Source organism: Pseudophryne corroboree, chromosome 10, assembly GCF_028390025.1.
Source record: "Pseudophryne corroboree isolate aPseCor3 chromosome 10, aPseCor3.hap2, whole genome shotgun sequence".
Taxonomy (NCBI): Eukaryota; Metazoa; Chordata; class Amphibia; order Anura; family Myobatrachidae; genus Pseudophryne; species Pseudophryne corroboree.
This window is the reverse complement of record NC_086453.1, coordinates 151,128,471-151,144,646: the sequence shown is the minus strand read 5'-3', so window position 1 is coordinate 151,144,646 and position 16,176 is coordinate 151,128,471. Positions and strand designations below refer to the sequence as shown.

General features: G+C 44.5%; 1 protein-coding gene across 2 annotated transcripts in view; it reads right to left on the bottom strand.

Annotated features, from left to right (window-relative positions):
- TTYH1 (tweety family member 1) overlaps positions 1–16,176 on the bottom strand; it is a 476,474-nt gene that overhangs the window by 20,979 nt on the left and 439,319 nt on the right. The window contains exons 12-13 of one of the 2 annotated variants that reach the window (XM_063942879.1): positions 10,438–10,623; positions 5,745–5,823 (exon numbers count right to left, since the gene is read on the bottom strand). In XM_063942879.1, coding sequence (XP_063798949.1) covers positions 5,745–5,823; positions 10,438–10,623 — 265 coding nt within the window. The remainder of the gene's footprint in view (positions 1–5,744; positions 5,824–10,437; positions 10,624–16,176) is intronic. The other variant, XM_063942880.1, reaches the window with a different exon arrangement.

Here is a 16,176-nt window from a genome sequence, read left to right as displayed (position 1 = left end):
AGGTGGTAAGCGCCGCAATACATAAATTGTGTCACAATCAAGTCATTGTCAGGGTTCCCCCGTCGCAACAGGGAGAAGGCTTTTACTCGAGCCTGATCGTGGTACCAAAGCCAGACGGCTCAGTCAGATCTATCCTGAACCTCAAATCCCTAAATTTCTACCTAAGGAAATTCAAATTCAAGATGGAATCTCTCCGGGCAGTGATCTCCAGTCTGGAGGAGGGGGATTTTATGGTGTCGGTAGACATAAAGGATGCCTACTTACATGTTCCCATTTATCCTCCACATCCGGCTTACTTGAGGTTTGCAGTTCAGGATTGTCATTACCAATTTCAGACGTTGCTGTTTGGTCTGTCCACGGCTCCGGGGATTTTCACCAAAGTAATGGCCGAAATTATGGTTCTCCTGCGCAAGCAAGGGGTCACAATTATCCCGTACTTGGACGATCTCCTGATAAAGGCGAGGTCCAAGGACCAATTACTGCAGAACATTACGCTCTCCCTGACCATTCTGCAGCAACATGGTTGGCTCCTAAACTTGCCAAAATCACAGTTTGTTCCGACGAGACGGCTGTCGTTTTTGGGAATGATTCTGGACACAGAATTACAGAGAGTTTTTCTTTCCAGTAGAAAAGGCGCTGGAAATTCAGTACCTGGTCAAACAAATTCTAAAACCAGCAAAAGTATCGATCCATCAATGCACTCGGTTGCTGGGGAAGATGGTGGCGGCCTACGAGGCGTTTCAGTTTGGCAGATTCCATGCCAGAGTGTTTCAGTGGGACCTGTTGGACAAGTGGTCCGGGTCCCATCTGCACATGCACCGAAGGATAATCCTGTGTTCCAGGACAAGAATCTCACTCCTGTGGTGGCTGCACAGCTCTCACCTCCTAGAGGGACGCAGGTTCGGGATCCAGGACTGGATCTTAGTGACCACGGATGCGAGTCTCCGAGGCTGGGGAACAGTCACTCAGGGGAAAAGCTTTCAGGGAAGATGGTCAAGCCAGGAAATTTGTCTACACATAAACGTTCTGGAGCTAAAGGCCATTTACAACGGCCTTCTGCAAGCGGAACATCTTCTTCGCAATCGGCCCATTTTGATTCAGGCGGACAACATAACAGCAGTAGCGTACATAAACCGCCAGGGTGGAACAAAAAGCAGAGCGGCAATGGCAGAGGCCACAAGGGTGCTCCGTTGGGCGGAAAGGCATATAAGCGATCTGTCAGCGATCTTCATTCCAGGAGTGGACAACGGGGCAGCAGACTTCCTCAGCAGACACGATCTCCATCCAGGAGAGTGGGGTCTTCATCAAGAGGTCTTTGCAGAAGTGACAAGTCTTTGGGGAATTCCTCAAATAGACATGATGGTGTCTCGCCTCAACAAGAAACTTCAGAGATATTGTTCCAGGTTGAGAGACCCTCAAGCAATAGCAGTGAGACGCCCTAGTGACACCCTGGGTGTTTCGGTCGGTGTACATTTTTCCTCCACTTCCACTAATTCCAAAAGTGATAAAGATCATAAGAAGAACAAAGGTTCAAGAGATCCTCATTGTTCCAGACAGGCCAAGGAGGGCTTGGTATCTGGATCTTCAGGAATTACTCATAGGAGAACCCTGGCCTCTTCCTCTGAAGGAGGATCTGTTTCAGCAGGGGCCATGCGTGTTCCAAGACTTACCGCTATACATTACCACTGTATTTGGAGAAAATACGTGTATTGGTGTGAATCCAAGAAGGTTCCTACGGAAGAATTTCAGTTAGGACGTTTTCTCCATTTTCTGTAAGCTGGTGTGGATGCGGGCCTAAAGTTGGGCTCCATTAAAGTACAAATTTCAGCCTTATCGTTTTTTTTTCCAAAAACAATTGGCTTCCCTTCCAACAGTTCAGACCTTTGTGAAAGGCGTGTTGCACATCCAACCTTTTGTGCCCCTGTGGCACCATGGGATCTTAACGTGGTGTTGCAATTCCTTCAATCTCATTGGTTTGAACCTTTACAAAAGGTGGAGTTGAAATTCCTCACTTGGAAAGTGGTCATGCTGTTGGCCTTGGCATCCGCCAGGCGGGTGTCTGAATTGGCGGCCTGTCTCACAAGAGCCCTTATTTGATCTTTCATGAAGATAGAGCAGAGTGTAGGACTCGTCAGCAGTTTCTGCCAAAAGTGGTTTCGTCGTTCCACTTAAACCAGAGGTTCTCAAACTCGGTCCTCGGGAGCCCACACAGTGCATGTTTTGCAGGTAACCCAGCAGCTGCACAGGTGTATTAATTACTCACTGACACATTTTAAAAGGTCCACAGGTGGAGCTAATTATTTCACTTGAGATTCTGTGAGGAGACCTGCAAAACATGCACTGTGTGGGCCCCCGAGGACCGAGTTTGAGAACCTCTGACTTAAACCAACCTATTGTGGTGCCAGTGGCTACTGACGCCTTGCTGGAATCTAAGTTTCTTGACGTAGTCAGAGCTTTGAAAATTTATGTGGCCAGAACGGCTCAGTTTAGGAAAACGGAAGCTCTGTTTATTCTGTATGCTCACAACAAAATTGGGAATCCTGCTTCCAAGCAGACTATTGTGCGCTGGATCTGTCATACGATTCAGCAGTCTCATTCTACAGCTGGATTGCCGTTACCGAAATCGGTGAAGGCCCATTCTACCAGAAAGGTGGGCTCGTCCTGGGCGGCATCCCGGGGGGTCTCGGCATTACAACTTTGCCGAGCGGCTGCTTGGTCGGGTTCAAACACCTTTGCGAAGTTCTACAAGTTTGATACCCTGGCTGATGAGGACCTCATGTTTGGTCAATCGGTGCTGCAGAGTCATCCGCACTCTCCCGCCCGTTCTAGAGCTTTGGTATAAACCCCATGGTTCTTGAAGTGACCCCAGCATCCTCTAGGACGTATGAGAAAATAGGATTTTAATACCTACCGGTAAATCCTTTTCTCTTAGTCCGTAGAGGATGCTGGGCGCCCGTCCCAGTGCGTACTGTATCTGCAGTTATTGGTTGTGTTTACACACAGGTTGTGTTATGGTTTTTGTCAGCATAGTGCTGAAAATTCTTCATGCCGTTGGTTTGTGTTCTATTGAATGCCACGTTCTGCGGCATGCTTGAGGTGTGAGCTGGTAAGATGCTCACCGTGGTTTAACAATAAATCCTTTTCCTCGAAATGTCCGTCTCCCTGGGCACAGTTTCCTTAAACTGGAGTCTGGAGGAGGGGCATAGAGGGAGGAGCCAGGTCGCAACCTTTGAAAGTCTTAAAGTGCCCATGTCTCCTGCGGATCCCGTCTATACCCCATGGTTCTTGAAGTGACCCCAGCATCCTCTACAGACTAAGAGAAAAGGATTTACTGGTAGGTATTAAAATCCTATTATCCAAAATACTTCTGGTCCCAAGCATTTTGGATAAGGGATACTCAACCTGTATGTGTGTATATGTATGTGTGTATGTGTGTGTATATGTGTGTGTATACATGTATGTATGTATGTATGTATGTATGTATGTATGTGTGTATATGTGTGTATATATATATATATATATACATACATACATACATACATACATACATACATACATACTGCTCAAAAAAATAAAGGGAACACTAAAATAACACATCCTAGATCTCAATGAATGAAATATTCTTATTGAATACTTTGTTCTTTACATAGTTGAATGTGCTGACAACAAAATCACACAAAAATTATTAATGGAAATCAAATTTATTAACCCATGGAGGTCTGGATTTGGAGTCACACTCAAAATGAAAGTGGAAAAACACACTACAGGCTGATCCAACTTTGACGTACTGTCCTTAAAACAAGTCAAAATGAGGCTCAGTAGTGTGTGTGGCCTCTACGTGCCTGTATGACCTCCCTACAATGCCTGGGCATGCTCCTGATGAGGTGGCGGATGGTCTCCTGAGGGATCTCCTCCCAGACCTGGACTAAAGCATCCGCCAACTCCTGGACAGTCTGTGGTGCAACGTGGCGTTGGTGGATGGAGTGAGACATGATGTCCCAGATGTGCTCAATTGGATTCAGGTCTGGGGAACGGGCGGGCCAGTCCATAGCATCAATGGCCTCGTCTTGCAGGAACTACTGACACACTCCAGCCACATGAGGTCTAGCATTGTCTTGCATTAGGAGAAACCCAGGGCCAACCATACCAGCATATGGTCTCACAAGGGGTCAGAGGATCTCATCTCGGTACCTAATGGCAGTCAGGCTACCTCTGGCGAACACATGGAGGGCTGTGCGGCCCCCCAAAGAAATGCCACCCCACACCATTACCGACTCACTGCCAAACCGGTCATGCTGGAGTATGTTGCAGGCAGCAGAACGTTTTCCTTGGCGTCTCCAGACTCTGTCACATGTGCTCAGTGAAAACCTGCTTTCATCTGTGAAGAGCACAGTGCGCCAGTGGCGAATTTGCCAATCTTGGTGTTCTCTGGCAAATGCCAAAAGTCCTGCACGGTGTTGGGCTGTAAGCACAACCCCCACCTGTGGATGTCGGGCCCTCATACCACCCTCATGGAGTCTGTTTCTGATCGTTTGAGTAGACACATGCACATTTGTGGCTTGCTGGAGGTCATTTTGCAGGGCTCTGGCAGTGCTCCTCCTGTTCCTCCTTGCACAAAGGCGGAGGTAGCGGTCCTGCTGCTGGGTTGTTGCCCTCCTACGACCTCCTCCACGTCTCCTGATGTACTGGCCTGTCTCCTGGTAGCGCCTCCATGCTCTGGACACTACGCTGACAGACACAGCAAACCTTCTTGCCACAGCTCGCATTGATGTGCCATCCTGGATGAGCTGCACTACCTGAGCCATTTGTGTGGGTTGTAGAGCACCGCCAGCTTTCAAAAGTGACCAAAACATCAGCCAGAAAGCATAGGAACTGAGAAGTGGTCTGTGGTCACCACCTGCAGAACAACTCCTTTATTGGGGGTGTCTTGCTAATTGCCTATAATTTCCACCTGTTGTCTATTCCATTTGCACAACAGCATGTGAAATTGCTTGTCAATCAGTGTTGCTTCCTAAGTGGACAGTTTGATTTCACAGAAGTGTGATTGACTTGGAGTTACATTGTGTTGTTTAAGTGTTCCCTTTATTTTTTATATATATATATATATATATATATATATAATTTATTATTATTATTTTATCACTAAAAAGTGCTGTTTATTGTTTATGGTGGTGTAGGCACAAAGACATTCCATCTGAGAGGACGCTATCACTCTACAGCCGGGGGGGTTTAGACCCAGCCATTGCATAATGGGCACAAAAGTGCATAGCAAAAACAAAGAGGGAGGAAAAAAGAGCTCTAGTCCAATAGACAGCGATCAGATGATCCCTATCCACCTGGGATTTTCCCATAGGGGGAACTACTGTAGTTTCCTAAATAAATAGACCAGCTCGGAAAAGCTAAGTTTCTTGTTAAATGATATATCACTGAGCTATGCAGATGACTGCTGCAATCTAATTTGGACAAAATGTAGGAAATATCTTCCATATCTCCTCCTATATCTCTGATATCTTCTTCAATATCTCATGCAGTAAAAGTTAGTGAGATGCCACCTCAAAAGAAACTTTGGGCTCCACATGGTCTATAACCGGCCCTGGTGACACACGCAATGTTCTTTTACAAAGAGGGAGGGTGGTTGATTCACCAAAATAATATTTTATAGGAATTGTCATGTAACACAACTATAAAACATTAAACGTGGTTAATGCCAAATGCCTATCTAAAGTATCCTTTTAACAACTTACCGAAGGGGGCGGGGACTGCCTTTCAATCAAGGGTACATTTTCAAATCGAGGATTGCCACTGAACAAACCGCTTTGATTCCTGAAATAAAATAGGAGAAATACAAAAACTCATAACAAAAACAGGAGCAAATAAATAAAATCTTTAAGAATTAGGTTAATGCTCAGTGTTTAGTATATTTATATGTTGATGTTTTTAAGAGAATTCATATTGATGTTAATGTCTTAAAAGTATTTGTGACTTTTAAATATTTTTTGTAAGGAATTATTTTTTAATTAGCTTCAGTTTAATATTTATCCCAATAAAGGTTCCATAGAGAATTAGCCATCAGCCCCTTTCCATTTCCATTAAAAAACAAAAACATTATGTATCTGAGTCAGATGCAGTGGCGATGCCGCACGCAGCTGTATAATATTTCAAGTCTGTACATGCGTCCCAGTCATACAGCGCATGTGTCTTTATTATTATTATCAGTTACTTATATAGCGCACACATATTCCGCAGCGCTTTACAGAGAATATTTGCCCATTCACATCAGTCCCTGCCCCAGTGGAACTTACAACCTATATTCCCTACCACACGTACACACACATACATTCACGCTAGGGTCAATTTTGTTCTGAGCCAATTAATCTACCAGTATATTTATGGATTGTGGGAGGAAACCGGAGTACCCAGAGGAAACCCACGCAAGTATGGGGAGAATATATAAACTCCGCACAGTTAGGGCCATGGTGGGAATCAAACCCATGACCTTAGTGCTGTGAGGCAGTAATGCTAACCATTACACCGTCCGTACTGTGTCTTGATTGTTAGCACCCAGAGACGCAGAACAGAAATGTATGCACAGTCTGTGAATGTTATTGGGCATTCCTGGGAGGTGACAGGGTGGTGAAGCTGAAAGTAACTGTATCCAAAGACACACAGGAGAAGCTGCACCTGCTATAGAGCTGGTGGTAATTTCGATGGTTCGATCGATGGTGTATCAAAATACGCATGGAGACGAAAATGCACTTTCCTAAGATGCTGCAAGTGGGTGTCTCAGTTTTGTGAAAATTGGCGCACCTGTGCCTGACTCAGAATCAAGCCCTATGTAGCATGATACTTCTAAACCTGTTTATAGAGGAAGATTATAGTTTCCAAAAGTACAACCCAATAAAAAGTACAGATAAGAAGTAAAGGATAGGGAAGAAATTATTTATATATCTTGATCTCACAGCATGTAATACAAAAGGCCTCATTGACAAACCACTGACTCGCCTACTTAATGGGAGCAACCAGGTTGCACAGGAGGGGGTGGTCTGGGGGGGTGGAGGAGGCGATCCAGGGGAGGGGAGATGTGATTGCGTAATCGTAGCCCTACCCACCACTTTATAATGCCCACATTACCGGCATTGTAAAGTGGGGGCAGGGCTGCGATGATGTGATTTAGCCCGGGGGTCAGCTGAAGAAACTGGGGGTGCAGGTGGTGGGGAGATGGATGCGGGAGACTTGTCCACTTCCCTGGGGGGCCGGGACTGCCACACGATTTTCGGGAGCCTCCCAGCCATTCCGGGAGAGTAGGCAAGTATGCTACACATGCATCAAAAAACACACTAATTTAATACTGGTATCCTGGATAATCTTGCCTACTGCACATCAAGGTCTTCATCTACTGTTCACTTTCAGGATGTAACATCTCTGCAGATTAGAAGTACATGTATCTGTGGGAAAATGCAGGAAAACTTTAAGGAGGTGCATTGTGCCAGAGCAGTACTGAGAACTGTGCTACCATCCAGAGCACAAGGCTGAGGTTGCGTACCCAGCTTCCTGCTGCATTTCTGAGACATCATGATGACACGTTTGCTGGGATTGACAGACACGGAAGTGCACTGTTACAGCACTGCACTATTTAAACAAAATTGGAACAAACTAAGCCCATACTCTGCAGGTAAAACCAAGCCTCAACTACTTTTGGATGTTACTCTGCCCCATTCAATATTTACAAATCAGGATAGGTGGAAGTCTGCAACTTGTTTGTACTAATTAAATCAAGATACATTCACAATGCGACTCAGACACATGCAGATGAAAAATATTGCTCCACCGCGTCCAACATTGCCGCTGCGTCCGACTGAGCATCAGGCCCACATTGTGGTAACTGATACTGCAGGGCACATGGGTCATTTTGCACTTTGTAAATTACCTTCAGTGTGTTTTTAAACAAAGCCATATACTATGTTCCGTATCTGTGATTTGCAAGAAACCAAAACTGAGTACTCAATGTGTGTAATTTTACTATTACAAGTAGTAATTGAATCTACAAAATTTCACACGCTGCTTTGTTTTCTGAAGGGGTGAGAACCCTTTGTACTTTAATTGATTTAGCAAGTGGGTTTTTTTCTACTCTTTCTGTATCTATTTTCTTATCCTATTTGTTCTACAATACAGTAGGTCCTCTTTTTGTCTACCAGAGGTAATTTCGCCACTTAATATTTTAACTATTTTTTATATGAAAACGTTTAAAAAGTCTCTTTAATAAAAAAATATAAATATTTTATTTAAAAAAATATATATCTAGGGTGTGTTTTACACCACCACCCTCCCATCCCCCCTCCGTGTCCATAGACCCCAAGGTGAAATTACTTTCCACCCCCCCCCCCCCACCACCACCCAGTGGCAAAATACACTTTAGCGGGAATAGAGCTCAGTGGAAGAGCCCTCTCACCCTAGCGTTAATGGGCCCCTTCTCCCCATGAGTCAATGTGTGTCATTTGATTTACATTTTTTAATATATATATATATATATATATATATATATATATATATAAATAATACTCCAGCCCCTTCACAGCTAGTAGAATCTTCTTATGGGGCCTCTCTTACCAACCACACCCCACTTCTTGTTAAGTGATCACCCCCACTATTTTACTACCCCACCTTATAGCCCCGCCTTCACCTTATTGAGGACAGCACAGTCCAGTGTGGGGCAGGGGGGACTAATCATCTCCCAGCATTTTTAGTTCCGAGGGAACTCATAATCTCCCAGAACTTTTAGTGCCACAGTATGCTGCTCGCAAGGCATTCTAGGGCGCATTTTCAGGAGTGATGTCGGTGGTCCCAGGGGGGTGCTGCAGCAGGAGGAAGCCTGTTCTACACTCGGGGGAAGCACCGGGCCACCCAGGCGTATGTGATGTGACCTGGCCAGGTAACGCAATCCTGGCTTAGGCTGCATCACATACGTCATTGCCAGGCAAGTGGTTAAAGCAAGAAAGGGAAACCTCTTCCACCACCTCACACAAGAAAGGATTGGCAAGTTGGGGAATAAGTTTGCTTATCATAGTTGTCAGTATGCTAATCAAACCAGCTAGTATGCTAAATAGTCTGACTTGCATTATAATCACTGCCACTACCGATCCCCTAGTATGCCACTGCCAATCTCATACTATGTGTCACAACCTAAAACTAATGACAGACTAAGGCAGGAGCATAGCCAGAACTTTTAAAGGGGCCCCTGAGCCAAAGTTTCTAAAGAGACACCTCTCCACAGCAGTTGTTAACTTAATGCCCCAGTGCCATCATTCATTTTATGCATAACAGTAGTGCCCAGTAGTTCACAGTATGTCACATTGTAGAGCTGCCAGTACACACAATACCACAATTCACATTATGACATACAGTATCCCAGTTCATATTTTGCCACACTATAGTGCCTCCAATTCATATTGTGACACATTACAGTTCCATCCTCTTCATATTATGCTACACTATAGTGCCGCCATTTCATAGTGTGCCACAACTTCATAGTGTGCCACACAACAGTGGCCCAATTCATATTATGCAACATTATAATAAACAGGTCAGATTATGCCACATTACAATGCCCAGTCCAGATTATGCCACATTACAATGCCCAGTTCAGATTATGCCACATTACAATTCCATTTTACTATTATAACATCAGCTATACACACCTCTGACTGAAAACAGAATGTTACCCCTTCAAGACTGGGCAATGGGTCGGACCCAATTGCTTAGCAGGCAAATCTGGAAAATTGGTGTGCAACTACAGTATATAACCTGGGTCCCCTAAGCCTCTGGGCCCCATAGTAATGGCACCCCCTGCACCCACTACAGTTACGTCCATGGTGGTTGTTAGCCATCGTTGGTCAATGGATATCCCTAAAAAGTACTTGTCCAATTTATGTTATTATTTTATGAGCAGCATAAAGTACTGTGTGCCCCACGGGAGTGTACCATATCAGTACTGTGTGAGAGTGTATGTGCATGCATTTCTGCTTTCTTTAAAAATATATAAAAATACCCTTGTAAATGCCCTCTTTTAAGAAAAAAAAAAATGAAACAAAACTGGACTGTTAGAATGAATAGTAAAACTTTTGAAGTATTTGCTTACAGTGACAGTCCCAGCGTGTTACCTGCTGCGGTATAGGATCTATCTGTCTATACAGTCCAGTTCCCTTTTAATAAAATGTGGCTTTTGGAGTGCATATTGTATACTCCTACCACATAAAGGCATTAAGACTCCATGTCTTTTATATTATATACACTTATGATATTATATGCAGAGCACGGCATTCATCTGCGGGTCTCTCTGCAGGCACAAAATATCAAGAAACTTTTTTTTTCTTGATCAATATTGTAATTTTAAATAAAAAGCCCCCATGTGGCTGCCGGCCTGTGTGTGCGGCTACTCACATGTACTGTGAGACGGGGGCGTTGGAAATAGGCGGGGCCAAGACCCGCAGGCTGTTGTGGCTGCCGCAGCTACTGCTGTAACTATAGAAACTGGGCAGGTGAGGCCTGCCCGCCGTGCGCAGCATCTCTCTACGTGCCTGAGGGTTAAACGGGTCATCCTCATCCATATCGTCATAATCCAGGTCCCTGTAATAGAGTAGAAACAGTGTTTAATTACTTAAATATAATTCATTATAATTTATTATAACTAGAGCAGTAGGCAGCAAATGAATCCAAAAAATACACAAAAAAGGTTATGTTAATAGGCCTGCAAACCATGATCTAACATAAGAAACTAGGGGTAATGTATTACATGGGACCATAAAAAGATAATATGATGTAGTTATTTTATGGGGTGGTCTTCTGTATGCGGTCACAGTATACCGGCGCCGGAATCCCGACACCCGGCATACCGACAGATATTCTCCCTCGTGGGTGTCCACGACCCCCCTGGAGGGAGCGCCACCGTGCCCGCAAGGGGCTCCTTTATGCTCGCCACGCTGTCAGTATGCCGGCGGTCGGGCTCCCGGCGCCGGTATGCTGGTTACCAGGAGCCCGGCCGCCGGCATACCATACTACACCCATTTTATGAATATAAATAAGGGATTGGTTTAAAAATCCCTTTACCTTTTAAAATATACCTTTCTGCTATACATCATGGATGCAGCCATTTTGTTAGCTGAATCAAAACTGATGAGCTAACAGCCATTTTAATTTAAGAACCAGTAATGACACTGATAATGGTAGGTGCATTTTCATGAAAATAGTAAACAGGCAACAATATGTCAACTTCCCTTCTGTATTAGGCATTTTAAACGCTCAGTTCGAGGCTGGTTAAAGAAGCATGGGCCTTATTCAGGTTTGTTAGCAAACCAAAAAAGCACACTAATGGGCAAAACCATATTTACTGCAGGTGGGGCAGATGAACATGTGCACAGAGAGTAATGCTGGGTACACACTGGCCCATATATCGTCCGTTTTATTGAAGACCGATATATCGCTGGCCCGTCAGCCAGTGCGTACCAACGATATGTCTGTTAACACCGTCATTCAAAGACATATCGCATCGACCCGCAACACACATGATAACCAATATATCTACAGATATATTGGTACATCGTTGTGTGTGTACAGCCAGTCAGCCGACCGCCCGCAGCCGGCGGTGATTGACTGCTAACCTGGGCGGGTGCATGTACAAGCCCGCCCAGTTTGTGTCGTCAGTCATGACAGATCGGGCAGTGTGTATGCACAACACACTGCCCGAACCTAAAGCAAGATAGAGTCAATGGCTTCCTTTGGCGCATAAGGAAAACTTGAAAAATTAGGAAGTAATAGTACTTTCCTAACTCAAATGGTACAGTGTTTTGTTTGGCGTACCCCCACTCACGCTGATATGAAGTAAATTATACACATCAAGGTATCTTTAATAATCCTATATCAAGATAGTCCTGGGTGTCGTACCCCAACTCACACGGAAATGGGAATCTGGACTCCTATCAAGGTTTCTTTCAAATATCCTCTCACGATAATTCATAAAAATGTATCCTCAATGTGTGATGACCTCATTTGCATGAAAAAATGAGAGAGAAATATCCAATGTGTAGTAATTTCTTTACTGTGTGTTATATATAAGATTTGCAATTATGGATCATTTCCGTGCCTTGATTACACCTTCATTCATTCCACTGTGTGAAATGTTCTTATGGTTTCATGTGCACCCCCAACACATGGGCCCTTCACCAGATTATTAATAAGGTATGCGTACCCCTCACTCACACAATAAATATAGGTGAAACTCCTATAACGGTATCTTTGTATGGAAGAAATATATCTCATGGGCGTACCCCAACTCACACATAGATATGCAGGTTGAATCCCATCAAGGTATCTTTATCTGGTCCTTGTTCCACAACATATATCAAGCAGAAAAAGGCCTGTGTAGCAATTCTGTATGGAAATGCTTGGCTCCCAAATATAGGTCCCAAATAAAAGAGATTCAAAAAGCAGGTCTTACTTCCTCATACAACATGTGAGTCCCAGAGACATCGGTAAAACAAATGATCCACAAAAATTTATTAAAAACAAACATGAACAACTCTACAAAAATTCATCTAAAAGTCTCTTTGCAAAAGAGGTCTTGAAAAAGGTCCAAGAGACCGAAACGCGTCGACAGACCACTGTGTGTGTAGCCATTCTTCCAACTGAATTTTTTATTGATTTATATTTTATAAATTTATACTTACCTTTGATGTGAACAATTTATATCAGATGGTTCATATGCACCTTTTGCAAAGAGACTTTTTAGATGAATTTTTGTAGAGTTGTTCATGTTTGTTTTTAATACATTTTTGTGGATCATTTGTTTTACCGACGTCTCTGGGACTCACATGTTGTATGAGGAAGTAAGACCTGCTTTTTGAATCTCTTTTATGTGGGACCTATATTTGGGAGCCAAGCATTTCCATACAGAATTGCTACACAGGCCTTTTTCTGCTTGATATAAGTTGTGGAACAAGGACCAGATAAAGATACCTTGATGGGATTCAACCTGCATATCTATGTGTGAGTTGGGGTACGCCCATGAGATATATTTCTTCCATGCAAAGATACCGTTATAGGAGTTTCACCTATATTTATTGTGTGAGTGAGGGGTACGCATACCTTATTAATAATCTGGTGAAGGGCCCATGTGTTGGTGGTGCACATGAAACCATAACAACATTTCACACAGTGGAATGAATGAAGGTGTAATCAAGGCACGGAAATGATCCATAATTGCAAATCTTATATATAACACACGGTAAAGAAATTACTACACATTGGATATTTCTCTCTCATTTTTCATGCAAATGAGGTCATCACACATTGAGGATACATTTTTATGAATTATCGTGAGAGGATATTTGAAAGAAACCTTGATAGGAGTCCAGATTCCCATTTCCGTGTGAGTTGGGGTACGACACCCAGGACTATCATGATATAGGATTATTAAAGATACCTTGATGTGTATAATTTACTTCATATCAGCGTGAGTGGGGGTATGCCAAACAAAACACCGTACCATTTGAGTTAGGAAAGTACTATTACTTCCTCATTTTTCAAGTTTTCTTTATGCGCCAAAGGAAGCCATTGACTCTATCTTGCTTTAGATTTGTACAAATTATTTTGGATTAAGGGGTGTTATCCAATTTGAGTCAATAGTTCCCATCAGGCAGCATTCCCCTCGCGCCAATTTGTGGAAATTACAGAAATTTCTTCCCTATCACACTGCCCGAACCGGCTATAGATATATCTGCAGATCCATTGATCTGCAGATATATCTATCAGTATGTATCCAGCTTTAGATTTGGCTGGGGCATGTTCAAACTGAAATCTAAATTACAGTTTAAAAATAAAGCAGCCAGTATTTACCCTGCACAGAAACAATATAAATCTCTCTGCACATGTTATGTCTGCCCCACCTGCAGTGCAACAAGAGTTTGCCCATTAGCAGGCCCGGCGCTACCCGCTCAGCGAAGGGATGCAGAGCAGGTAGGTGCCGGGCAGGAGAGGCGCCTTCACTGCTCTGCATCCCAGCTGAAGCGCCGTCCTGTCCCCCCTGCTGCTGCGCCTGCCCTGTCACACTGACAGGCAGCCGCAGCAGCGCCGGCAGCATGAAGCCTTCTCCTTTCTCCCCTGTGACAGGGAGAGGAGTGTCTGTGATAGTTCGTCCGAAAAGGGGCGGAGCTACACGGACCAAGGGGGCGGAGCTACACAGGATAATGCTATTGAAGGTCTGGCCAGCACAACTGTGGTAAGTGGATGTAAAAAGAGTGAGAGAGAAAGTGTGTGTGTGTGTGTGTGTGTGTGTGTGTGTGTGTGTGTGTGTGTGTCTGGGTATGTGTATGTATGTGTGTGTTTGTATTTATGTATATACTGTATTTATGTATGTGTGTATACTATCTGTATGCAGAGCCATAATGTGTGAAAAGGGGACGCTGTCTGCCATAATGTGTAATAAGGGGGATGCTGTCTGCCGTAATGTGTAATAAGGAGGACACTGTCCACCGTAATGTGTAAAAAGGGGGGCGCTGTCTGCCGTAATGTTTAAAAAGGGGACGCTGTCTGCCGTAGTGTGTAAAAAGGGGACGCTGTCCGCCATACTGTGTAAAAAGGGGACACTGTCTGCCGTAATGTGTAAAAAGGGGGACGCTGTCTGCCGTAATGTGTAAAAAGGGGATGCTGTCTGCCGTAATGTGTAAGAAGGGGACTCTGTCCGCCGTAATGTGTAAAAAGGGGACTCTGTCTGCCGTAATGTGTAAAAAGGGGGACGCTATCTGCCGTAATGTGTAAAAAGGGGGACGCTGTCTGCCGTAATGTGTAAAAAGGGGACGCTGTTTGCCATAATGTGTAAAAAGGGGGATGCTGTCTGCTGTAATGTGTAAAAAGGGGGATGCTGTCTGCCTTAATGTGTAAAAAGGGGGGCGCTGTCTGCCGTAATGTGTAAAAATGGAAATCTGTCCGCCGTAATGTGTAAAAGGGGCTCTACCTGGTGTAGTGGCGCTGCTGTGCGGCGTAGTTTGAATAATGGAGACTACTATAATATGTATTATGAATTGGTATTATTTTGTGGCCACACCCCTTCCCCCTGAAGCCACGCCCCTAAATTTTTTGCACGCGCCTGCGGCGCGCAGTGCCCCTATTTTACACACAGGGAGGCCGCCAATGCCCTCTCTTGCACACAGCGCTAAAATGTCTAGTTACGGCACTGTCTGTGTGTAGGCCCGTAACTAGCCCTGCACAGGGTGTGTGTGGGCAGAGAGTTCACATCCATAGGCTTACACGGATCTCCTGCAGCTCAGGGGCCCAAGAGGCCATGGTAACCCTACGGCCCTGCATGTAAAGTATGGGAGGGCGCAAATTTATATTTTGCAGGAGGGCGCCGAACACCCTAGCACCGTCCCTGCCCATTAGTGTGCTTTTTTTGGTTTGATACCAAACATGAATAACCCTGTATGTATGTATGTATGTATGTATATATTAGAGATGAGCAGGTCCCCCCCCCCCCTTTCCCCAAACTTCACGATCCGAGCCGGAACCAAGTCCGGCTTGGGACTTCCCGCCAAACTCAGATCCCAGAACGAGGCAAAACGTCATCATCCCGCTGTCGGAATCTCGCGGGTTTTGGATTCCATATAAGGAACCACGCGTTGCCGCCATTTTTACACCAGACTTGGGGAGCGTGGGAGACGGACCTCTGTCTCTCTGTGGGTGGTGGCGTCGGGTGGGATCAGTGTGTGCTCTTTAGGGGTGCTGTCCTGTCACTGTGTGTCCTGTGCTGCTAGGGGTGCTGCAGCTATACATGGGTGTTGCTGTCCTGTCACTGTGCGGTACAGGGGCATTGTCCAGTATGCTGTAAAAAATACAGGGGTGTTGTAAAGGTAGACTGGGCCTGTCTTGTATTCTGTAAAATTACAGGGGTGCTGTGAAAATAAATGTACACTGGCCCTGTCTTGTATACTGTAAAAATACAGGGGAGCTGTTGTTAAAATAAAGGTACACTGGCCATGTCTTGTATGCTGTAAAAATACAGGGGTACTGTTTTTAAAATAAAAGTACACTGGCACTATCTTGTATGCTGTAAAATTACAGGGGTGCAGTGAAATTAAATGTACACTGGCCCTGTCTTGTATGCTGTAATAATACAGGAGTGCTGTGAAA